Raw genomic sequence first — 24,570 nt, 5'->3', positions numbered from 1 at the left:
CGTGATTATCAGCGGGTGACCAATTGGCGCCAGTCATGAACGGACAGTTCCACGGGCCCGACCAAGCACGACAACGACCCCCCCCTTTTACCCTTTTGGAGTCAGCAAGGTTCAGGCGTCTTTCTGAATGTAATGCTATAATTAAACATTAAACCAGAATCCACCCAGTCGTATCGCATATCGTATGATGAAAGAGAGCATGGGCGTTCCGAAAACCACGGTAGCACTCTATCAATCAAGGACGGAGCACACTGTACGGATCAAACTGGACACATCCGGACCAAGAAAAAAAATAAGACCCAGCTCAATTGATTGCAGTGGAGAAAGGTTTCCCCTCTCAGACTCTCCGCTGTCCATTCACCGTGCATCTTTTCAATGCAAGAAATAGGGGGTGCGAGGGCGCAATCGCGGAAATCTCCGTTCGTCAGGAGGGGGTGGGAGCGTATTCGTTCAGGGTTGTCTCCAACCCATCCACGGGCCAGACAACGTGCGAAATTACTGAATAAGAGTCATAAGACTCATATCATTCTTGAAGTCTTGAGGTGTCGTGGGCTAGCTAGCCTCCGATCACGGACAGTGGGGACTTTTGGGTGTTGTTATTCTGCTCCACCGACGCGTTCCTGAGGTATCGTCGTGACACAGGGTTACGCGAGAGCCGACCGAGTCATTTTATCTTCCCCGTTATTCGACTGGCTTACGAGATACGGGTGACTGTTGGACGGGTAGACGGTTAGACTACCGCTAGACTGTCAGACTAAGTCTATCAGATGTGATCCCGGGGACAGGAATCTTCAACGTGCATGTATAACACTAGACTCTTCATAGTTATGGACATAAAATGGAGGTCTCGAGATACGACGAATAATGAAAATGATCAGGGGATGTTCTACTGTAGGCAGAGAGAAACAGATACGGAGTATTGTACACTCCCCGTGAAGCACCTTCCCTTTCCCTCTGCCCGCCTCGTCTGCGTGGATTGCGAGTTCTCTGGCTCTCGCGGCATCTCGGAAGCAGAAGAGGTACTGGTACTGACGGGATAGTGGATTGGCCCCATCTATGAGTTGTACTGGTACTCCGGGACCCCCATCTCCGACCACCGTGTTTTTCCTCCTATGAGGTGCGTCTACTCGGGATATCTATGGGTATCGCCAACCATGTTCCTTGTTTCCCAATGGGTGGTCCATAGATGTCAATGTTAATAATATAATGTTTATCAATTACAACATATTGCTGTAAAGGGCATTTCTAGCATACAAAGTATAATTTTGGTATCAATGATAACTAGAAAGAACATCCTGCCCAAACGACGATCATGGACTTGCCAGACTGTGTACTCCATCCAATCCCTTCGTACAGTTGTGGGTAGCATCGATATGGCTCAATCGTGGCCAGACTTCCAAGAATACCTGGAAAGAGAAGGTACCGGCTGCAGCCGCCCCAGAGACTTTGCGACTAAACCCAAAAAGTCCTCTCAAACCACCCAAAACCCACCGGAGCCTCTCCACTTGGCCTGCCCGCCATTGCGTCCACGCTAGCCCGTAGTCTCCTCCCTTTAGCCCTGGTCTTCCCGAGTTCCCATCGCTTCTGCTTCCCCCGGCTTGCACTAGTCCCATTTCCGGCGTAGCTCGGGGCTACTCCGGGCCTGTGGATCCCCACTGGATCCCGCTGGATCAAAATCCTGGATCATCGTTGGATCAATGCTGGACCTGGTTGTTCTCACTAGTCCTAGTTGAGTCTCGCTTCCCATCGCGCCCCTCGCAGGTTCCTTGGGCACGCCATTGCCTTGCACCAGTCTTGGCCATGGCCTTCTTTCTACTCCGTACAGTGCTCTGTACACAGTTAAACCAAATCCCACCCCCCCCCCCCCCCCCCGGTTCTCTGGTCCACGGGCGCTATGCTGTTTTCTTTTCTTTTTTTCTGACATTACATGATTACACCCCTGGAACCATCTGTTGCCCATCGTTGCCCTCTTGACAGCGATCTTGGTTGGTACCCACGGAGCGTAGACGCTAGGTTCACTACTCATCCGCCAGGGACGCGCCCAAGTTGCGGGTAGACTAGTCAGATGGGAGGCTAAACCGAGTTCACTGATCAAAACAGTGGACTGGATCTGTTAACTATACGGAGTATGACTAGTGAGATGTCTTGGACGGAGACTAAGGTGCCTGTAACATATGCTTAATCTCATCCACAGGCACCTGCCACACCTCTCCAAGGTATATAAAGCTACAGTACAATTTCGTACTGTAGTATGAATAATAATGGAACTGGCTCCGAGGAAAGTTCCAAAAGACAAAGATATGCACCATCTGCCACAGTTTTTTCAGGATCAAATCATATCGCCACTCTTTTTCTATTTTCTCGTTCTCCTCCGACTTGTCCACACCCCCCCCTTTTCCCATACACAACCCCCCCCCCCTCCTATGTGGGATCCGCTTTGTCAGAGAGAGGGATAAAAAAAAATACATCTCAGCAGGCGGACGAGGGAAAATGGGAACCCTCTCAGCCAGTCCCTGTGAGGGGAAAGGGGGCCAATCCAGGAATTGTAGCGTCTTTTCCAGTTTTCTCGGAGGATTGTGTGGAAAAGGGAATGGTCCGACGGGCAGAAAGCAAAAAAAAAAAATAAAATAAATAATAAGAATACATAATAATATTATTATCAGAATCATACTCTGTCAACAGTACTCCGTACTCCCTCCGTACCTCCACGGGTAAAATAAAAAAATGAAAATAAAATATTCATATGATGGATACATCGAGGGTTATGATAATGAGAATAGGCTATGGATATTGTAGTAATTACGACTATGATTGCGACTGTTACTTCCTATCTCTGCTCAACTTGTGATTTCAAACCCGGGCAAGAATATCCTTTTTTTAATTCGTTTCGCTATTGATGATTGGTTTGGTGGCCGATCATCTCTGTGCCGTTCATCTCTGTCTGGGTCGCAATTTTGCTGGTTTTGCCTGCGACCGGGTAGGACTCCGTAACCCTTAGGACTCCGACAAGGCTTCGGGTGGAAAGAGAGTCATTGGTACGAATTGATGGAGTGCTATGCCCGTTTGAGACAAAGGTTATCAAAGTAAGCATGATGGCCATTGTGAAATAGTCCTATCTGTGTTTGTAACCACGTACTAAGAGTAGTAGTATCTATATTCATGCATTCATCTTGGGAGATTCAATCTTTTCGAGATATACTTCATAGTATCCTCCGTCGAGAATAGAATGCAACTTCTCGTAATAATCATTCCGTCAGTCAGTAAAAGCGAGAGAGAAAAAAAAAGAGCCAAAAATTACCCTGCTCCACTGGGTTTGTTTCCCCACCGTGTCCTCGGATCCCACGAGGAGAGGGAGAGAGAGAAAGACGCTGGTCCTGCCGAATCGTTCTGTTGCGGTGACTCTCGGCCTTTTTGAGGTGCTGCTGTTTAACCCTTTTAATTAGCTTAACTGCTAACCCGCCCTTTTTGAACCATCCTTTTTATTCCCTTTTCTTTTTCTTTTCTTTCCCGGACCTTATTTTCCTAGTACGAGTCAACTAGGAAGAAACGAGACATCGCTCCCCTCTCCTCTCCGCCTTCAATCTCCAATCCTCGATCCATTCTTCATCCTATGCCCCCTCTATCATTCCCCCTCTCTTCCTCTCGTCTAATTCTTGCGTGATCCGTGATTGTTCCTTTTTGCCGCTGGTTTTTCCGTGCCGGTGCCTGCACCTTTTTTTTTATATTTCCTGCACGCCATCCTCTGGCCGAACTAAACGAACTAAACTCTCTTGTCTCGTCGTGAACGCGCTTGGACAACGCGTCGATCGGCTGTCTTGCTCGTTGGGATCGCCACCAAAAGACTAGGATCTACGTGTCTGACGACTCGTGAGTGCTGTTGATACTCACCTTTTTTTTTTTGAACGGGTAAGTGGTCTCTTGTTTCGTTTCTTTGCATAGTCGACTCCAAAGTATTTGGTCTCGTGGAGCAGCAGCAAACCCGGGCAAGCCACGATTTCCAACGTGGCGAGCGTCTAGTTCTCTTGGTTCCTTGCAACGTGCCGGGCCAATTTCCCCGATTTCCATTTTCCCTCCATTTTCCCCTCTCGCTGTCTCTGAGTCTGAGTCTCCGACTGTTTCGTTGTCGAGACTCTCTTACCAACTCACCACACCCTCCTCTCCCTCCCAATTGCCACGCTCCTACACCCCCCCCCCTCCTTCTCCTCCTCCTCCGCTGTGTCTCCCCCCAATTCCCGCGCTGACGCTTGTGGCCAACGCGTCTGCAGGTGAAAAATAAAATACACGGGAAATCCAAAAAACACCAAAAAAAATAATAAATCCAATTCCTTCCTCTCCCCCCCCTCCCCTTGGATATCTTTCCCCCTCCCCCAATCCGGATCGGAAGGCCCCCCCAAAAAAGAGACTCTCCTGCGCCGCACCGCATCCCCGACTTTTATATGGACCGACCCACCTCCGAGTACGCACAGTCAGGTTCGCACCACCCACCACCACCATCATCTCAACCACCATCTTCACTCAACAGCCATTCTGATCATCCTCATCCTGAACACTCTGCAGACCAGACTTCTGCTGCTGCTGTCGCTGCGGCCACTCACTACACGCACACCCCGCAACCCGAAGTACGCCCCAACCCGCAGTACTCGCACACGCCGCAGCCCGAGGCCCGACCCGCCAATATTTCCACCTCCAACCCCCCCAGCCCGAGTACGGACTGAACCCACCGCCTGCTCGTTCGCCTGCATACCACCAGGACTACGTGCCGCGCCCGCCTCAATCCTACGCTCCAAACTCCCAACCCGGTGGTGCGCCCGGTATGGCTCAAGCAACAAGTCCGTTCCTGCCCACCTCCTCCTCCATGTCTTCTTCTGCTGCTCCTCCTCCTCTTCCTCCTGCGTCGGATCCTGCCGCGACTCCGCGCAGCCCTGACCTCGATCCCGCTCTTGCCTCTTTGCCTCCTGCCTCCTCCTCCAACTTCCTCTCTGACGCGGCTGTCCCTCTAGATCCCTCGCTCCCGGCCAACAGCCCCCCTTATCCTCCGCCTTACTCCCCCTACCAGCCTCAGGGACACGACATGGCTCAATACCAGGGTCACCCGCCGCCTCCTCACCAGATGTACGCCCGTCCGGACTGGCCGCATAGCTATGGACAGCAACATCACGGTCTGCCGGGGCCTTATGCCTCCCCGGCGGCTACTACGGTTGGTTCCGCCTCCCCTGCTGCAACCGCAGGCCCGCGTCCTGGCCAGGTATGTTTCTTTGATGATTTCCCTGGGGGAAGAATTTTTCGGCTTCTTTGTATCTTTCATTGCCGTCTTGGACTCGCTCTGGGCTTGACGCAGTCGCCTCTGGAAGTCGGAACTCGAAAAGTTGCCGCTTTCTTCCTCCCCCAGGGATCGTCAGAAAACAGCGCATGCCACTGGTTTGGGTGAAAAAAAAATTGGGATCTGGCTGGATTGTTTTTGTTGATTCGTGGCGGAATTGGGTGTCGCTAACGTGTTTTCTGCGCTTACACAGGTCTACTCCTTCGTTCCTATCCCCGGCGCTCAACAGCACAAGCGCCCCCGTCGTCGGTACGAGGAAATCGAGCGCATGTACAAGTGTGGATGGAATGGTTGTGAAAAGGCGTATGGTACACTCAACCACTTGAACGCACACGTGACGATGCAGTCGCACGGTGCTAAGCGTACCCCCGAAGGTAAGACCAGTGCTTTCTTTGCGTGTCTCCCGTGTTATTGCGCCGTCGGCGGTTTGTCCGATGTCTTGTTCGTCGTGCCAATCTTGAGGTCTGTCGCAAATGGCTGGATTGGGTTAGCGCCGGCAACTACGCGCTAGTGAGTTACACTAGATTTCGCGGGGCCGCAGTAGCGTGGTTGACGGCGTGGAGGTTAAGCTTGTCTAAGCTTGACTACTTATCCCTTTCCAACTAGCGGGCACTTTCTTCGCACCATACCTCATCGTCGACTCTCCCCCATCGCCCCACCATCCCACCTCATCAACACCATTGGATTTTGTCTTTTGCTCTCTGTCGTGTCGTCGTCGAACATACTAACTTTATCTTCCTCTTACAGAATTCAAGGAGATCCGCAAGGAATGGAAGGCCCGCAAGAAGGAGGAAGAGTCTCAGCGTAAAGCTGCTGAAGAGCGTGAGCGAGCTGCTGCCCAGGCTGCCCAGGCCGGCCAGGTCGATGCCCCCGGCTCTTCTGACCCTTCTCAAGGTGGTCAGCCTCCTGCTTACGCTAGCGGCGTTCGCCCTCAGCTGCCTCCTATCGGCTACCAGCCTGCCGATGGCCAGGTTCCCAACCAATACGGTGGCCCTGGCGGTGGTATGGTTTACCAGAGCAACGGACAAATGGGTTACCCTCCCAACTACCCTCACTCCCCTTACCAGAGCGGTCCTGTGTACCAGCAACGTGAGTAACAAAAAAGCAAGCCAGCGTCGCCACACTTGTGTTTCTCTGCCAGCGACCGATCCCTCCTCTCTTCTCTATTGGATTGGGTCTTTTGTCACTTCCTCCCTTTTTTCCGGTCACCTCGCCATGCCATCATCCATGCCTTATCTCCTAGGAATCGGTCGGCTGATTACTCTTCGCTACGGCTAATTCAGAGACGCACTCGCCCAGCTACCCGCATTAATCTTTTTTACATAATCTCGCCGTGTCAAGCCCATGCCTCTCATGCCTTCTCCTCAACTCACGCCGGATCCGAAAACCTGCATCCCATTTCCTTGCTGTTGTGTGGCTGCCTCCGAATTTTTGGGTTTGTTTTTTTGCCTCGTTCTAGTTCACCTGTACTGCTCTCCGCTCTGTCCCTTCTTGTCTTTTTTTTTTCTTTTTCTTAATCACGATATCCCATTGCCTGACTTGCGTCATATCGTCCTCCGGATGTTTTTATTGCTTCCGGATATCAAACCAACCCATTACTCTATGGTCCGCTTTCCCCCCCCTCTTTCTACAAACCATGATACCATCCTCTTGCGGCTTTAATACATACGAGTCTAAGAGTGGCTTTTCGATATTTTCCTCCTCGCTGGTCCTGGATTTGTCCTTTTTGTCTTGTGGACTGAAATTCCCCCATTTCTCTTTCCTCTTGTATTAGAGTTATGCGTGACGGCTGTTTTTTGTTGAGAGGATCATCTAGAGCAGAAATTTCACCCTCTCTTCTTTTCCTGGGAAGAAAGAGTGTGCTATTCCTTTGGTTTTTTTTTTCTGGCGGACCTTTCTTTTTGAGGTCTAGGTTAGCTGTTGCTGATTCCCGCCCTATGAATTCGCAGCGTTTGGAATGGGCGGGTCGTGGAATCTCCTTCGGTGGTTTGATTATTGATCCCTGACCCTTTTTGCATGAATGCCTCTTTATACGCCTGTCCTATGTCTTCCCTGCGCCTTGTTGGCCCTGACTACCCCCTGTTTATCATGTGGACATTTTCCAAAAATGGAAATGGTCTCTTGTTGTGTCCTTTTTTGTTTTTGTTTTTCGTATGGGGTGGATATCTCGTTGTATTTTTGCGCACTGTTTTTCTTCTCTTTTGCTTGCTGCGTGGAATCTTGCTTCTGCGGACTCGAACTCGATGTCGAGATTTTTTTTCTTTGTGTTGGGTGTTATCTGCACATTCTTCTCTTTTTGACTCTCTTTGGTTCCTGTTCCCCCTTTAACGTACATTATACGGTGCTGGGCTTGGGCCTAGAATGTATTGTGCATTACAGTATGAGGTTGATTTTTCCCGGTGGGATGCGTATGTGTGCGTATTTGTATTCGCTTAGAGGATGGGTGGAAGGGCCTATTGCTACTTCTATGGTCATTTTGCTAGGGCTCGGATTCTGGGGTAGGATACTATGGAAGTAGACAAGTACAAGATATACTGAGTACTCTATATGTGTAATGTGAACAAGTGCAAGTACAAGCCCACACCCAAGTTCTAATTTCCAACAAACGGCAAGCCACAACCGACATAAGACGTCACCTGCCCCTCCACAAACTACAGTCCCAGAAGAAAGTAAGCTACTGTAATAACCTAATCCTCGCCACTGCCACTGCCGAGTGCTCTAGCGCGTACGAGAACCCGTCATACTGTATTCGAGCCGTTAGTGCTGTAAGCTCCGTAAACCCTGTACCGCAGGCGCGGCGGTAATTTTGGGAAAGAAATTAAGGTTAAGTAGGGCTTGTCCCGTTGACGGGTTGGCTGGGTTGAACTAGTTTATGTTAGACTAGACTAAGAGTAGTTAACTAAGGCGTATGGAATATGACTACCGTATGACTACCGGGTGACCTCCCGGTTTCGGTAGATGGTATTTTGGGTAGCCGTGGGCACTAAGCTTGTTGAGGTAGCGTTTATAGGATTTTAGGGCGTCGTGTCCTGCTCCACTGGTTCTGGTTCTGGTTCTCGTTCTGGATTTGGGTTGGGTTGGTCTCTTGGCTGCGGATTTAAGTTAGTGGCTTGTGTTCTGGGCTACAGTGGTTTTGCTTTTGGTGTGGTTTTTGCTTGGTACAGGTATGTACATTGGCCCTGTACTTTGGATATGGAACTGGTATGTTGTGGTGGTGATTAATGTATGATTTACTTTTTCTGCTCTTGCTTTTGATTCTGGGGTTGGTTGGTTAGATGGGGGTGGGTAGGGCTCGTGTTGGCCAGGGGAGTGGTCGGATAGCTTAGGGATTTGGAGGGACTTTATGGTGGTAATAAGGTTGAGGTCGGCTTTATTGGAAGGGCTTGCGGGTGCCTGTTGGTTTGATAAGAGTCTTTATAGTGGTTGTCTCTCTGCTGTCCGTGTACTCATCTTCCTGTCCTGATATTTCATGGACGGTTTGATTCATACCTGGATTAGAAATGAACATGACGATGACTCGCCAGCCAAACTAGCGTGATCATATGAGTCAGGCTTTCCCTGCAATGTAGTTATCACGCCGTGGCTGAGATGGCTGAGTCCTCGGATCCGTGCATGGCCTGATCTGATCGTACTGCTTCTTGATTAGGGTTAGTGGTTCCGACCACCACGTGGGCTGTACCCTGCAGATCAAACGACTAAGGGTTGTTTATGCCGGGCCTAACTCTCTGGGCTTGTTTTGAGTTTGATTCGTAATTACTGCGGCCTAAATATGATAGCCCTGTCGTATTGGCCGTGGATGAAAATAAGTGGTTAGGAGTGAGGCGTGGAGAATGCCATGTTTCTTATGTGTCCAGCAGATGGTTTCGGACTTTGTTTCAGTCTTTTTGAAGGCTGTGAGTTTGAGACTACACTTTTCTGGTTAGTATGTCTCATGCGGGAGTCGTATTTCGGGCTCTGCGGCCGACGAAGCGAGTACATGGTGTCTCTCGTATTCCGAGTCTGTTCTAGCATGGTGGTTATCATTAAGTTTTGTGTAGACTGCTTCATTGCATTTGAAGGGAGACGATATTATTCTTAGGGTTCGCAAACAATACCGAATCAAGCGAAACACAGTGACGACAGTCAGATTCATGTCTCACCAAGCACAGGATACCTAAGTGAGAAAGGACTAGCATCAAATAGGAAACATGTTGATCATTTCAAGCCTCCGGCTCCAGTATAATAAAATTTGACCATGTGCACGGCCGACAGTGTGCAGGATGCAGGATGCAGGATCCTAGCCCTGGGGCTAATGCAGATCTGGAACCGGGCGATGGCGTACCGAAGTTGAGGTCCTCGGGAACTAGTACGGAGTGTATGTACTTACGGGCTGGGGCCGTAAGGATGCGATAGAGATATGCTCTAGCGGCCCGCAGCTCCATCGCTGCGCCAAACTACTTGAGGTTTAGTGCTGCCGGGCCATGTGTCCGGCAGCCTTAGGCAGAAGGTGACTTGTCATCTTGATGCCTGAATGATAAGGGGAACACCACTAGCCAGATATGGGCTAGCGTAAGGTCCATCTCCGAGAAATTGCTGCGGGCTCCGCGACTTGACCGAAAATACAGCATCGAGTCTGACCACTTGCCCTGCCTTTTGTTTTGGAATTAAACGCCTGGTCATGTCGTTTCAGATTCCAGGGTCAGCGCTGAGCAGAGCTTTGCGCAGTGGACTGGTTCGGCAACGACTCGCAGTCACCAGTGCTCAAGCTGGTCAACTTTGGCCCCGACTGTCAGCTCAGCGATCATACTCGAACGCGAACAGTGCCTCTGAAGAACTCCCCGCCGATAACGAGACCGAGCCCTCTGTTGAATTCTCCGAGAAATCCGCGCGATTCACTCGCAATGGTGCGAATAGGGGCCGCAAGCTACGTGGCGACAAACCGGTTGTCGACACGGAGAAGCACAAGCAGGAAGAGCGCGCCTTGATGGCAATCGCTTCCGGATCTAATGTGGAGGATGGTGAGATGAACGATGAAATCCGTGGAGCCAGCTTCAATCGCAAGACGATCAATACGGAGTTGAAATGGTTGGAGGATCCCCGTGATCTGGCAGATCGGGTTGCGCGTATTCTACGGAGCGGTGATCCAGCCATGGCGGCGGCCCTGGTTCGTCAGGCGCAGAAGGAAGGCAAGCGATGCGATGTGGCTTGGAATCATCTTCTGAGCTACTGCATGCAACGAGGTTTTCCACAGGTGGCTTTTAAATTCTACAACGACGTGAGTTTTTTTCAGCTCTTGGGCTTTACTACTGGAGGAGAGAGTTTTGTGTGCTAATAGGTTTTGTTTCGACGAGATAGATGAAAAAAAGAGGCCGCATGCCTACCTCCGTGACATATACCCTTATGCTCAAGGGTCTCGCCGATGCCCCGAAATCTGCCGCCAACGTCAAGATGGCCGAATCTATCTACAAGTCGATTAAGAACTCCGAGATCGAGCCGAATATCATTCATACCAATGCTATGCTCTCGGTGTGCGACCGTCACAATGATATGGAATCATTATGGCGCATTGCTGGAGACCTCCCAGAAGAGGGCCCGCAAGCGCCAGATATGCGGACCTACACGATCATTCTAGGCGCGCTTCAGTTTGCGGCGCGCCATGACATCGAAAAGATGAATCCCAATGAGACGGATAAGATTGTCGAGCGCAAAGACCAGATGGTGATGGAGGGCAAAAGAATCTGGGCGGATGTTCTTTACCGATGGACGAAAGATCAGTTGCAAATCGACAGCCACGTTGTGAACGCCATGGCCAGCTTGCTTCTGGAGGGTGCTCGTGAGCGCGATTACTACGATGTCCTCGCACTCTACCATCAAACAATGGGAATTCCGATCTTTGCCAAGAAGCCAGCTGAAACCTCGAAGTGTTCTCGATTCACAATGTTCCGCTTAGCATTCTTGCGGAGGTCGCAGGATCTCGTGTCCCCGCGTTCGGATGACGTTCCGTTCGTGGACGAGAACAACCAGCCCTTGCAAGAAGAGCATGAGATGGAAGAAGATTTGGAAACAGAGGGAGAGGAGGAAGTCGAGAATTTCGACATGATCTTTGATCCTGTCGTTCCTAAGACCGCTGGCCTGTCTTATCTTCAACCGGGAAGTAAGGAGCTTACTTTTATCGAGGACGTCTGTCATAGACTGCCTCAGGGATTCGCAGCAGGCTATTCTTACTGGGATCATCTGACTGTCGAGTCTGAAACCCGCTTCGAGCCTGATGCGATTGCTTACGCTCAATACCTACGTCTCCTTCGAGCTGGACGAGCTAGCAAGAGGGTTGTACAGGTTATGCAGAACCAGGTATTACCCTCAGGTCTGGCAAATGAGAAGCTGTTCCACCTTGCCATGACTTGCTGTCGCCGAGACCGCAACAACGCCTCCGTTCTCTTGCACGCAAACGAGCTCCTGGAGGTCATGCATAATGCCCTGGTCCTGCCCGATCCACGAGTTCTCGAATCGTACCTGGAATTAGTCCAGGCTCTCTCCCAAGGGCCGCATGTCCTTTTGAATCTGAGAGGTCTACCTAAGGAAGACCGCAGCAAGACTAACGACCTGAAGGTCCTGGGTAAGAAGCTGCAAGCAGATTTGCACCTCGCCGCGCTCCGTGGTTTGCGCTCCCAGGTTCTCCAGCTCCACGAAGCCCTGCAAAACGGCAAACCTGGTCGGAATAGCCGCTGGACTTCGTTGAAGAATGGCTCTGGCAATATTTCCGGTTCTCTGGCTGTGAAGGTGATGGCTCGAGTCCGCACCGTGATTGATGAGATATTGAAGGCCGAGTACGCTTCTTTTGTCTCGAAGGAGGACCGTAAGGTTCTGCAGTCGGAGTCGAAGTTGTTGAGGACCTATTCTGACAAAGAGACCCTCAAGAAATTCAGCACTTTGTCTGTTTATCCTACCGTTGAGCAGCGGAATGCTTTCAGGGAGCGGCAGTTGGAGATTGTCGATGAAGTCCCTGAAGGCAAAGGTCGGAAGGCAGCCAAGTCGGACAATGTTGAAGAGCAATCTTCCTTGGAATCCGCGAAGCAAGAAACTGACGCTTGAGTTGGATCATTTGTGAAGCTGTGGCCTGTGAGAGGTCCGGGATACCTTGTATAATACTGTATATTAAGCAATTGATGTATATTGCACGAAAATGGGAGACTTATAAATTACTGCTTTGAAATAGACTTGTCGTTCCTTGATTAGCACCCAAGCTCTATGGCATTGTTCAGCGAATGTTCAATCGCCAGCGTCCTCCACATCTGCGAAGCAATTAATTGAGGCCTGGGCTTCCAATGCTCCTTCTCTTGTATTAGAGCCATCAATCGGTCTCTAGGTACCTTGAATAGCATTGTACATCTGGCATTGATGTATTTGTTGTCTTGCCTTCTGCATGTATACAAGACCATGTTCCTGATCATCAACTCTCCGGACTGGGCATATCGGAAATTTCACTCAACCATGTCGCATGATTATCTCCTTCTATTCTCCTCTTCTTCCTGAACAACGAATTGAGTTCGGCTTCGACTCCATCCCCTCACCACGAGGCCAGACTAGCCGATGCGGAATATTTACTATCACGTCTTTTCTCCACTTCTTGACATATCCCTTGGCCACCACGCCTTTCGAAAACCGAGGGCCCGGCATGCAGGTCAAGGCCGCAGCGGCAATGACAGGAAATATAAACTCTTTTGCTTATCTCGGAAGGAGCTGCTTCTAGGTTTTGACGGACGCATTGGCGCGCTTCGGTGCTTGGCCGACTTGAACCTGGCTTCGTCACGTCATCACCGTATGCAGTGGCATCTTGCAGGTCTACTAGGCGGGACAGTGTAAATAAAGATGAATGCCGAGGGGTGCGATCATGCGAAAATATTACTTGAGTGATTGAATCAATTTTTGCTTTGTATCTTCACTTTTCTAGAGAGAAGGACTATGGCTGAAATGGCTATTCCTGAACAACGACGGAAATGGTGGCAGATACAATGGTTCGCAAAGAGCGATACCAAAGAGGAAAGGCGACTCATCCTCAAGCTGGACTTGCTTATTGTTCCTTACGCGTTTCTGGCATATTGGACCAAGTATATTGACCAGGCGAACATCAGTATGGATTTATGAATTACTGTATGTGAGAACATGAACCCAAAGCTGACTGAGATGGCAGACAATGCCTACGTTTCTGGCTTGAAGGAAGACCTCGGTTTCCATGGGAATGAGCTCGTCCAGCTACAGACTATGTACACTATTGGTGCTGTGCTTGGTCAATTGCCCTTTGCATATTTGTTCACCAAACTTCCAATGTCATGGATTATCCCATTCATGGACGTTGCATGGGGTATTTTCACGCTGGTCCAATATCGTGCTACTTCATTCGCCGAATTGGCGGCGTATCGCTTTATGGTTGGATGGTTTGAGGTGAGTAACGATACACCCCCTGCTAGGGTCGATGAATAGTGTAGGCTAATGTACATAATTAGGCGGCCTTCTTCCCTGGAATGCACTATATTTTCGGTAAGAGCGATACTCAACTTCCTAAACGCCTGGTCTCTAACCAATCGCAGGCTCATGGTATCGAAGCGATGAGATTGCTCGCCGAGGTGGATGCTTCTACGTCGGCCTAACACTGGGTACTCTAACTGCAAGTCTCATTCAAGCAGGGGCATCAAGCCGACTAGACGGAGTCAACGGGCTCGCAGGTTGGAGATGGATGTACATTATCTGTGCGATAATCACCATTCCCGTCGCCATCCTGGGCTACTTCATCCTTCCAGGAACACCGGACAAGCCGAACAAACTCATTCTGAAGGAGAAAGATGTGCAGCTCGCCAAGGCTCGCCTGGAGCGCGCGTCTCACACAATCAAAGAGGATCCGCTGACATGGCGTACGTTCGTCAAGGTCAGTCGCAACTGGAAGTTCTGGGCCCTACTTTGGGTGGACATCTTCTTTTGGAATGCTTGTATCAATACCTCGGCTGGTGGTTACCAATTATGGCTCAAAAGCCTGAAGCGATTCTCGACAAGTCGACTCAACGAACTCGCGGCCATCTCTCCGGCTCTGGGTATTTTCTACACGCTTTTCGTGTGCTTCGCCTCAGACTTGATACTTGGACCGGCTTGGGCAATCACCGTGTCTCATCTCTGGAATATCATCGGTCTTACAATCCTGGTCGTCTGGAAAGTACCCGAGTCTGCACTCTGGTTCGCCTTTTTAACAACTTACTCCGCGGTCGCTATGTCGAGTGTTTTGTACGGGTGGATCAATAGTCAGATGCGTTATTCACCAGTTGAACGGTCTTTGACGCTTATCATTGTCAATACTGTGGCGCAGTCAACGACTTGTTGGACTCCGTTGCTGGTGTTCAAGACGGTCGAGGGCCCGCGCTTTACGAAGGGATACTCGTTTGTCCTTGCAAATGCGATCTGTCTGATCGTCCTGTCACATGTTGTCCAATATTTCATCAAGAAGGAGGAGTGAGTTCTTGGCCAACTCTGCTTTTACTCGATGCGAATTCTAACGTTCCTCTAGGAAAGCCAAGGCCAGAGGGTGCAGTATCTCGGTTTCGGACAGCGCGGACGATTCGAGCAATTTGGAGTCTGGACCACAACAGACCTATGTTGTCGGAAGGTACGATCAGAAGGTTTAGATCAAAAAATATGTCTATCGCCTTACGGCTGTATCCTATTTAGTACGGGTAATCTACGAAAGATCCAAGGCCTTGCAGTCTGCTCCTTGAGTCTAACATTAGACATTGAAGCTATCGACGTGCCCGAGACTCTTGTCACGGTCTTATTCTACTTCGAATTATACTTCCAGGGTAAATAATGATCTCCTGTAATATCACTTGCTCAGAATATGTGGATTTGACCAGATCGCTGTGGTTAGCAGGGACTGGGTCACGTCATATCAACTCCGATGGTGACATGAGTCCCTGGAGCTCTTCCCCTCACAAGACATCAAGATAGTAAACATATACTGTATCCGATCAAAACCCGCATTTAGCGTGGATCTATAGAACACTGAGATAGCCGGGCGTCAGTACCGATCGGGATATGATCCAATGCCGCCCTTGACCAAGGTGCTGCTGGTGCGGGCAATCTCTCTTGCGCTTTCTGTGGGGATAATTGCGAACAGTCCAGCTCCCCAAAGTTACAAAATCCTCCGATTGGAGTGCTTTCGATCATCAATTGTCGGAGGATTTCCGAAAGTCATTGACAGTACTGATGGCGTGAGATACGCGTCAAATGGGCAAAGACTATCTTAGAGGTGCGGGGGTCACCCGAGGGTTTCTCTCCGAGCTATTCATAAACACTTTTTTATTTGTACATATTGACTGGCAGGGCTCTAAAGATCATAGGCTTGGACCTTAATTGGAATCATCTCTTCGGTTAGTCTGATCACGAATCTTGCAGGCTATGGGAGACATTAGTACATCAAATGGCCAGAATGGCTCTGGCAATGACAGTGGCAAGAAGCAGATCCTGATAAATGCTTTTGACATGTCCACAGTGGGACATCTGTCTCCTGGACAATGGAAGGTTATTCTTGCATCTCATGCATAATGTAATAAAAAGCTGACCAGTTCAGAACCCCAAAGACAAGTCCGCAACGAAACGCAAACTCGAATACTGGATCGAACTCGCCAAGTTATTGGAGCGAGGTGGCATCAACGCCTTGTTCCTGGCAGACACTACTGGGGGCTATGATACCTACGAAGGCAAACTGGATGAGTGTATTCGACGAGCGGCGCAATGGCCAGTCACGGATCCAACTATCGTAAGCAGCAACAGCCGGTGAATCAGGAACAAAAGTATTGACATAATGTTATCAAGCCCATCAGTGCCATGGCCGCCGTGACCAAGAACCTTGCTTTCGGCATTACTGCTTCGACTTCCTTTGAGCAGCCTTTCCTACTCGCGAAGCGCTTTTCTACACTTGATCACTTGACGAATGGCAGGATAGGTTGGAACATTGTTACTTCATACAAGAAGGCTGCATTCAAGGCCATCGGCGTTGATACTCCCATTGAGCATGACCAGCGATATGCCCAAGCAGATGAGTATCTGCGAGTGCTTTATAAGTATACACTCTGCCCTGCTGAGAGCGGAAACAAGACGAATTTGCTGGCTAACATTTTCTTTCCACGACCAGACTTTGGAATGGCTCCTGGGCCTCAGATGCCCTTTCGCCAGACCCAGAAGCAGACTCGTACGTCAATCCCGACAAGGTCCGTGAGATTAACCATCAAGGAAAGTTCTATTCTCTGAGTACGCGCCACATCGTCGACCCGTCGCCGCAGAGAACGCCATTCTTGTTCCAAGCTGGTACGTCGCCGGCTGGTTCAGCTTTCGCTTCGACTCATGCCGAAGCAATATTTGTTTCTTCCCACTCTCCAGAGGTCTTGCGGCCTAAAGTCCAGAAGATCCGGGAGTTGGCGGCAGCAAACGGCCGGGATCCACAGTCAATCAAGTTCTTTGGCACTTTTACGCCGATCGTGGGACGAACCGACGAGGAGGCATGGGAGAAATACGAAGAGCTGAAGAAGTATGCTTCAGTAATTGGCGGCCTAGTGCTTTTCAGCGGGTGGACAGGCATCGATATCTCCAAGATCCCTCTGGATCAGGAGATCACAGAAGCCGATTCGCTCGAAGCGGGCAAGGTGACTAGTCTACTTGACTCGCTGCTGAAGACTAGTAAGGATATTCCGAAGTGGACACCCCGTGTAGTAGCCGAGAAAGCTGCTATCGGTGGCCTTGGACCAGTGGCCATTGGTAGTCCGACTACTGTTGCAGATGAGATGGAGCGGTGGATTCGCGAGGCTGATCTGGATGGGTTCAATATTGGCTATGTGACCACGCCCGGTAGCTTTGAGGATCTGATTGATCTCGTCATCCCAGAGCTGAGGAAACGAGGCCTGTATCCAGAATTGCCATCCGAGTCGGATGAGCCGCTTACTGCTCGTGAGAAGGTTTATGGCAAGGGCCCAGAAGGAACTGCGCGATGACCACGAGGGCAGTCGGTATAACTATGATGTGTATCAAGAGGAGGAGCCATATGTGGAAGGCTAGTGCGTTGTCTGAGGGTGGTCAACTTGTTAAAGTGTAAATCCAGTATTTTCAGAGAGGATATTGTTTCTTTGTTAATTTCCAAGAAGATGATAGAGACTGTATTGGCTGCTAAAAATACCACGCCTTATAGTCCGGGCGGTGACGCCAGCCCGCGCGGCGTAATGCCACTCTAGCCTTTCCAGGATAGCTCGACCATTCATCAACATTGCTTCGTCTCTACTCCTTGTGCCCTCCCCACCTGTGCTCAGGAAGCGATGCTCCTACGGTGAAAACACACATTTCTCAATAAAGAAACACTCATACTTCACACACTATGGCGAGTGTGCAGCCGGGCTATTCTCAAGGCGACCTGCATGACGACGAATCACTCCTGGACGATGACCTGATTGAAGCCGACCACGGTAGGCCTTCTTTTCCACGACAAAGCATTGCACCCTCTACGCATGATAGATCTTATCTTGCTAATAAACCTATCTCCGCTAGACATCGAGGCCGATGATCCTTTGCACACCTCCGACACAGCCCCTCTGCGAGGCAACATCGCATCCGACTCTAGCTCCCGAGGCAACCGCGTAGACGGCTATGGCAACTACCTGACCTCCTCGATTCCTGGTGAAGATCGCCGCGCGACTCAGAATACCATCGACGAGACCGTTTGGGCAACTCTATCGCGTGACCTGATCGCCGTCTGGGAAAAGATGCGCCAGGTGCTCTGGCCTAAATACCTACTGGGCGGCATGATGCACCGCGGTGGAGGAGGTATGGGAGATGCTGCTGAGCGCGGCGAAGCAACTGGATTTGGTCGTAACCTTCGCGGGATCGTGGGTCGCTGGCCAGATGCCGATGTGGTTTTGCAGGGCGGCATGAGTGAGGGATTGCGCGACTGGGATCTTTGGTATGTTTCATTGGTCGAGGGACTCAGATTTTGGGGTTAGAGCGAGGATCTAACATCTTCTTTAGGGGCCCGCTTATCTTTTGTTTGGTACTGAGCTTGTTCCTATCTGTTGCGAAGGGCGACCAGGCTTCCTTAGTCTTCTCGGGTGTCTTCTGCATCGTCTGGATCGGAGAGGCAGCCGTCACTCTGCAGATCAAGCTTCTTGGTGGAAAGATGTATGTTTTCCCAATGTCTCGTTGGTTCTTCCTTAGTTTTGTCTCGTTCCATACTGACCTTTGCGCCTCAATATTCAGTTCGTTCTTCCAGTCAATCTGCATCATCGGATACACACTCTTCCCCCTGGTTATTGCCGCGCTTCTCAGTGCTTTGGGCCTCCCCGACAATCGCCAGAATACCCGTCTACCTCGTCCTTGTAGCATGGTCATTGGCTGCAGGCGTTAGTATTCTGGGTGGTTCGGGCGTGGTGCGGCACCGTGTCGGCATCGCGGTATACCCATTGTTTGTGTTTTATATTGCTATTGGATGCCTCTGTTTCATTAGTTGAGGGCGCAAGAGTCACCGTTTCCTCGCCCCAAGCGAGGAAACTTCGCTCTTTATTATCCTGGACCCAGACTCCGGTGTATCAACCTCAAGCCTTCTTCCCGTTGAATCGCGATCGAATCGTGTATACATTTTTGTTTCTGTAGCGGCTACTTTTCTGGAATACCAATGTTTCTTTTCAGCATCAAAATGCTTTGGATATCCTCCTTTCTGCCCAACTACTGCTGTACAAAATGACTGGTCTGATCGCTAGACGGCTATATCAGGCTAAAAGACCCTACTCTGCTCATGAAACTTGTGGACAAAGAGAGCATTCAACAATAAGACATTGTGCTCACACCTTTCTTAGTGAGATTGTGAACTCCAAAATGGGACTGTGGTTTATCTGAGATTGAGATCTAATTCAGAAGTATTCAACTCGTCTGCTTTGACGAATCTCAGTCTTTGTATGCTTAGATCTGAGCATACATTCAGATGCAGATTGTTTATGAGGGCTACATTGTGTGGGCACAATATGACATTATACACTAAATGGGAATTTTTGCTTGTAGGCAGCGATAATGATGAGCACAGTCAGAGACCAAGGCAGATATCTAGGTAGACACCTTGTTTGATGGTCCCAGAGGCTACGATCATAGGCATTTGTAGGCAGCTTTAGCTACCTATCTCGGGCTCAGTGCGGGGCGGAGCGGTGACCCGGACAACAACACTCATATTCGGCTTCTCTCTTCTGCACTCGAACCTTCTTTCCTCCCAATCAACGCACACCCATCAACCGTGACCTCGACTTCGACGCGATTCGGCTGGTCTGAATCCTCCAACTTAGATCCACGGTTCCTTGTCGCTCCACCTTCTAACCCTTTCCCAGCTTCACAGCTGGTGTGCCGTGGGTAGTTGACCTACCCACTTGAATTCACCCAACGTTCCCTGCTCTCGCGGAGTGATCACCATGGTCTCCGCGTCGGATGAGCTCAAGGCTCCTGCTGACGGTGAGTATTGCAACATCCTGCACCTTGCGCATGAGGCGCAAAGACATAGATCTCATATGGTGCGGTGCAAGCACTGGCCGATATCGCATGAAGCCCTGACGAGGGACTGGAGCAACCATTCAGACCCGGCGGCTATAAGTGCTATGAGGCGACAACTGCCAGATCTTCTGGCTTTCTTCACGCCAGTCTCCCGCGATTATATTAACATCTCCGCACTCTTCTCAAAATTCAAGATCTGACCAAATTCTTCCTCGGCAGTGACCAGCGGAGACGCCCGCTCCCCGCCCTCCGACAACGACGAGCGCCCCGTCCGCCAGCAGCTGAAGGACACGTCCATCGATCCTTCCAACCACAAGACCCCTGCTGGAGACTCGAGCACTGCCGCATCGGGCCCGGAACAGGGCAGCGGCCGGAAGCGCTCATTCGAAGAGGCGCGCGGCGAAACCGACGACGGCGTCGAAAATGGCGACGGCCCACGAAAACGATCGCGCGAGTCCACCCCAGAAGACGTGAAGAAGGACAGCGCCGCAGCCCCTGCATCAGATAACGTGAGTGAGCCCGCTCCCCAGGACCCCGTACCTGCCACCCCCAAGGATTTGGCCCCGGATGAGTCCTCCCCTGGAACATTGGACAGCCCCGAAGTCGAGATCATTGTCATTTCGGATTCCGAGTCCGAGGATTCCGTCTCGGATGGAAAACCAGAAGTCCTTGAGTCGCCCCAGGAAATCATCGAAATCTCCTCCGATTCAGAGTCTGAATCTGAGTTTGAGCTCGTGGAAGTACCCGAGGTTCTCGAAGTGATCTCTATTTCGGATTCGGATTCGGAGTCTGGATCTGAATCTGAATTTGAGATCGTGGAAGTTCCCGAGGAGAATTCCATTTCAGACTCGGATTCTGATTCGTTGCCGGACTATGAATTCTATGAGAAGGCTCAGGCACCAACCTCATCTCCCATTAAGGAAGAGAGCCCTGAATCGGATTCCAATTCGCTCCCAGACTATGAAGTCTACGAGGAAGCTCCGGCGCCAACCTCAGCTCCCACTAAAGAAGCGAGCTCCGAGACGGATTCTGATTCACTGCCAGACCATGAAGTCTATGAGGAAGCTCAGGCGCCAAACTCAGCTCCTACCAAGGAAGCAAGCTCCGAGTCAGATTCTGATTCGCTCCCTGACTATGAAGTCTATGGGGAGCCTCAGGCGCCAACCTCAGCTCCTACTGAGGAAGAGAGCTCTGAGTCCGTAGAGCTCAAAGAGTCCGAAACTTCTGAGCGAACTCGCGAGAATACACCCGAGCCAAAGATTCCTGGGGTGCAGACTGAAGGCACCGCCCAAATTGAGCCATCATCCAGTGGCCTGTCCCGTGGCCAGGAGACTCATCACAGTGTGGAGAATGATAACACCAACACAACTTCACAGGATACCGAGAACCACCCCCCTGCCGATGCGACGAACAACGACGACGCCAAGGCCCTAAAGAAAAAGCGAAGCTTAGAGCAGCTGGAGGAGGACGAGGCGAAGAAGCCCGAGGAGACAGGAACGAAGCGACACCGGGATAATTCGCAGGAGCGCGAGACCCAAGCAGCCAACGTGAGTTTAAACAAAGCATATCCCCCATCTTCCTCGCTCCTTCCTTGCCCCGCATCTGCCCCAGTCGATCGCTAATCAAATTTGCCTCAGGCTTTCGCTCAAAGTGCTTTTGCAAACACGGCCGCTTCGTCCCCATTCGCTGCGCTTGGTGGTTCGACTGCAACTACCGAGAAGCCTGCCTCGACCTCCGCATTTGCGTCTTCGGCTCTGGGCTCCTTCGCCGGCTCAGAGAGTTCCCCTTTCGGCTCCCTCGGTTCCTCAAACCCATCAGTATTCAAATCTGGCTCTGGAATGTCTGGCTTCGGCTCTTCCTCAACTTCTGGCTTCGGCTCCCTGAAAAGCGGATTCGCGGGTGTGGGTGGTGGCTTCGCAGCTGCTGCCAAGTCCGGCGGCTTGACTAACTTCGCATCCCCCAATGCCCCTGCGACCCTCGGCGGCGAGCCTAAGGCCTCGAAGCCCATTGGTGCTGACGAGTCTGATGATGAAGGAAGTGACAATGATGAAGGCGAAGAGACCAGCACGTTCGAGGCTGATAAGACTGACGAGCGTTTCTATGAACAGACCAGTTCGTCTTCCCCAGACCCCATCTAATCGATTCTTCATACTAACATCAAAACACAGTCGAGACTGGTGAGGAGGAGGAAGAGAACCTCTTTGCTTGCAAGGGCAAGCTTTTCCACTTTAGCAGCGGCGAGTGGAAGGAGCGCGGCGTGGGAACTTTCAAGATCAACGCCCGCACGAGTGAGACCGGAAAGCAGACTGGCCGCATGATCATGCGTGCTGATGGTGCTCTACGTGTCATGCTGAACAGCCCTGTCTTCAAGGGTATGACATTCGGTGACGCAAAGAACCAGGAGCCCACCTCCAAGCAGATCCTCCTCGCCAGTAATGAAGAAGGCCGCACCGTGCCTCTACTCTTGCGCGTATGTCATCCCCTTACAAAGACATCCTTCATGATAGATACTGACACGTGTACAGGTTGGGAATGAAGCCCTTGCGAAGGATCTCTACGTTGTCATTAAGGATCTCCTGGACGGCGAGTGAATACGGAAAACACAAGCACATGATACCGACCATAGAGGCTCTGGTCTAGCGTGAAGACTTGCAAAGAGTATACGGGGGAAATGGGGGATCGGTGCACATGGAGTTTTCGTCGCTGCCACTATGAGTGAGCGGCTTCTGTGATTATTAGCGTTTTGTCCTTTACGAATTTCATCTGTTTTGACATTTGACATTGCGTTCTTGCTTGAGGGTCGTTTTCTGGAGGTTAAATTAGCTCATCACTTTGCGCTTCTGTTAGAATGTGCCTTGTGGATGTTCGGTGAATGATCTAGCCTGAGGTTGTGTGTTGTGTGTCATATCCGTCCTCTGACTAGGCTAACAGAGATGCAGACTGTTGTCCCATTATTCCAGTTTCATGATGAGAGAGTGAGGGGCTAAAGAGATTCTAGGCATATTGAAATCGCTGTTATCACACAGTGAAAGAGTGGAAAAGGTTCTTAATCACCAAAGGGGCATGACCGAGTACGATAATTTACACAGGACTCCCGATACAAGTCCCATTTCCATGTGCTGTCGGTGTGACTTGTCACGGCCTTAGTGATGCACGAAGCATGTGTATCCTCTGGCAATGGCTTGATTCATGTGGTATAGGAAATTAATTCACTGTGAGAGTACAGTAGAGGAGAACGAAGAAGTCGATACATGGAAAGGCTAAATAGTTTAATCGATGATGCAAATTATTTCTTCACTGCAACAACGAAGAGCCGGGGGTAAGGAAGTAATACCCGGCCATCATATGTCGATGGGTAAGCTTCCTCTAAGCGCTTCAGGTACTCTTGCAAAAAGTCCTCTTTCTCCTCGGGGGACAATGGATCCACGTAAGGTCTCAATCCAGTTCCCTTGACCCATTCAATAATAGCCGCATGGTTCTCAAGATTATGATAGTAAGTGGTATGGAAAATGTCAACCTTCGAGCAGACTGGCTTGAGGAGGTCATAAATCTCCTGTGGTGTGTGGAAAGTATCACGACCGACATTCTTCAGAGCCGCGGCCCAAGGACCATTCTCAGCAGTCTCGCGCATAAGAACATGAGATGGTTCCGTGAGGTTATCGGGGACTTGCAGAGCGAATACGCCTCCGGAAGGTTGAGTCTCCATCAGCTTCTTGACAATACTGAATCGCTCGTCTTTACCGAGCCATTGGAAGACAGCGTTGGAGAAGAATAGATCGACAGATCCTTCTGGCGAGTAGGAATGCAAATCCTCAACAGTAAACTCGTGGTGTGGAAGGGCCTTTTTGGCTTTGCGGATCATGTCCGGGGATGAGTCCATCCCCACGAGGTGCGCTTTGGGGTAGCGGGACTCCAATACCGCGGTCGAGTTACCCGGTCCACAGCCAAGATCGACCACTCTTTTAGGAGCTTGGAGAGGGACACGGGCGAGGAGGTCGCGAGCTGGTTGTGTTCGCTCATCTTCAAATTTGAGGTACTGCGCCGCGCTCCAGTCGTGGACAGGTTTCGATCCTGTGGCGGTAGACATTGCTTTGTGGCTGACTGATGATAGTCCTGCGAAGGTACCTTGGGACAGGCGAAACAATCTTCTAGAGGAGAGTTGGATATGGATGGACATGCTGGACAAGTAATGTGTGTAGCGAGTAGACGAGGAAGAGTTGGGGTAGTAACTGTCCAATATATATGCTGATCCCAGGCCGACCGTGATTGGAGCGGAGATCCCAAGGGGCTATGGGGTCCGTTAGCGGTAGCACGAAGTTAGTATGAGTCCACATTCTCGGTCAGATTAAATTTGATCTCATACTATTCAGTGCTACATCGGATGATTCCAGGCTGACTGATTATGCTGGTCACTGGTCAGGTGAAGTTGATGGTCGGCGACTTGACCGAATCATACTGTGTTGTGGTGGTCAAACTGCCGATAATCGGAGGTGCCAAAATGATGATGATGGAATGGTGGCAAGCAACGCTGGCATCAGAATAATCGGTCAATCGGCCCGAGATAATAGCGAGAAGCGGCGTTATACTGCTGTGTAAACATAATCCTTGGGTAGAGTTATCTCAAGGTACTGCCAATGTTGATTAGTACTGCCTCAATGCTTCCCGCATGACTCGGTCGGATATGCTTAAGAACATTTGAAATGACATGATAAGAA

General features: G+C 50.5%; 7 protein-coding genes across 7 annotated transcripts; 6 read left to right on the top strand and 1 right to left on the bottom strand.

Annotated features, from left to right (window-relative positions):
- Nucleotides 1–4,436: 4,436 nt before the first annotated feature.
- Nucleotides 4,437–6,417, top strand: N7458_009553 (putative C2H2 transcription factor (Con7); the record flags this gene model as incomplete). The annotated part of the gene is made up of 4 exons (XM_056912935.1): nucleotides 4,437–4,619; nucleotides 4,700–5,245; nucleotides 5,514–5,694; nucleotides 6,068–6,417. The coding sequence occupies 4 exons, from the start codon at nucleotides 4,437–4,439 to the stop codon at nucleotides 6,415–6,417; spliced, it is 1,260 nt and encodes a 419-aa protein (XP_056761784.1).
- Nucleotides 6,418–9,977: 3,560 nt separating this feature from the next.
- N7458_009552 (uncharacterized protein) lies at nucleotides 9,978–12,391 on the top strand (the record flags this gene model as incomplete). The annotated part of the gene is made up of 2 exons (XM_056912934.1): nucleotides 9,978–10,574; nucleotides 10,655–12,391. The coding sequence occupies 2 exons, from the start codon at nucleotides 9,978–9,980 to the stop codon at nucleotides 12,389–12,391; spliced, it is 2,334 nt and encodes a 777-aa protein (XP_056761783.1).
- An 870-nt stretch (nucleotides 12,392–13,261) lies between these two features.
- On the top strand, nucleotides 13,262–15,149 carry N7458_009551 (uncharacterized protein; the record flags this gene model as incomplete). The annotated part of the gene is made up of 6 exons (XM_056912933.1): nucleotides 13,262–13,430; nucleotides 13,491–13,741; nucleotides 13,804–13,837; nucleotides 13,888–14,797; nucleotides 14,853–14,951; nucleotides 15,014–15,149. 6 exons carry the CDS (start codon nucleotides 13,262–13,264, stop codon nucleotides 15,147–15,149), a joined length of 1,599 nt encoding a protein of 532 aa, XP_056761782.1.
- Nucleotides 15,150–15,739: 590 nt separating this feature from the next.
- On the top strand, nucleotides 15,740–17,328 carry N7458_009550 (xenobiotic compound monooxygenase, DszA family; the record flags this gene model as incomplete). Its single annotated transcript, XM_056912932.1, has 4 exons — nucleotides 15,740–15,862; nucleotides 15,912–16,100; nucleotides 16,157–16,404; nucleotides 16,476–17,328. 4 exons carry the CDS (start codon nucleotides 15,740–15,742, stop codon nucleotides 17,326–17,328), a joined length of 1,413 nt encoding a protein of 470 aa, XP_056761781.1.
- A 377-nt stretch (nucleotides 17,329–17,705) lies between these two features.
- On the top strand, nucleotides 17,706–18,831 carry N7458_009549 (Yip1 domain protein; the record flags this gene model as incomplete). Its single annotated transcript, XM_056912931.1, has 4 exons — nucleotides 17,706–17,793; nucleotides 17,876–18,287; nucleotides 18,353–18,522; nucleotides 18,581–18,831. The coding sequence occupies 4 exons, from the start codon at nucleotides 17,706–17,708 to the stop codon at nucleotides 18,829–18,831; spliced, it is 921 nt and encodes a 306-aa protein (XP_056761780.1).
- A 945-nt stretch (nucleotides 18,832–19,776) lies between these two features.
- Nucleotides 19,777–22,446, top strand: N7458_009548 (uncharacterized protein; the record flags this gene model as incomplete). Its single annotated transcript, XM_056912930.1, has 5 exons — nucleotides 19,777–19,816; nucleotides 20,075–21,402; nucleotides 21,493–21,967; nucleotides 22,024–22,325; nucleotides 22,381–22,446. 5 exons carry the CDS (start codon nucleotides 19,777–19,779, stop codon nucleotides 22,444–22,446), a joined length of 2,211 nt encoding a protein of 736 aa, XP_056761779.1.
- A 695-nt stretch (nucleotides 22,447–23,141) lies between these two features.
- Nucleotides 23,142–23,942, bottom strand: N7458_009547 (trans-aconitate 2-methyltransferase; the record flags this gene model as incomplete). The annotated part of the gene is made up of 1 exon (XM_056912929.1): nucleotides 23,142–23,942. The coding sequence occupies one exon, from the start codon at nucleotides 23,940–23,942 to the stop codon at nucleotides 23,142–23,144; it is 801 nt and encodes a 266-aa protein (XP_056761778.1).
- Nucleotides 23,943–24,570: the final 628 nt, after the last annotated feature.

The sequence above is a fragment of the Penicillium daleae genome (assembly GCF_028827525.1).
Source record: "Penicillium daleae strain IBT 16125 chromosome Unknown utg000008l_segment0_segment0, whole genome shotgun sequence".
In the NCBI taxonomy this organism is placed as follows: Eukaryota; Fungi; Ascomycota; class Eurotiomycetes; order Eurotiales; family Aspergillaceae; genus Penicillium; species Penicillium daleae.
Note: the sequence above shows the minus strand (reverse complement) of the source record. Positions and strands in the feature narration are given on the sequence as shown.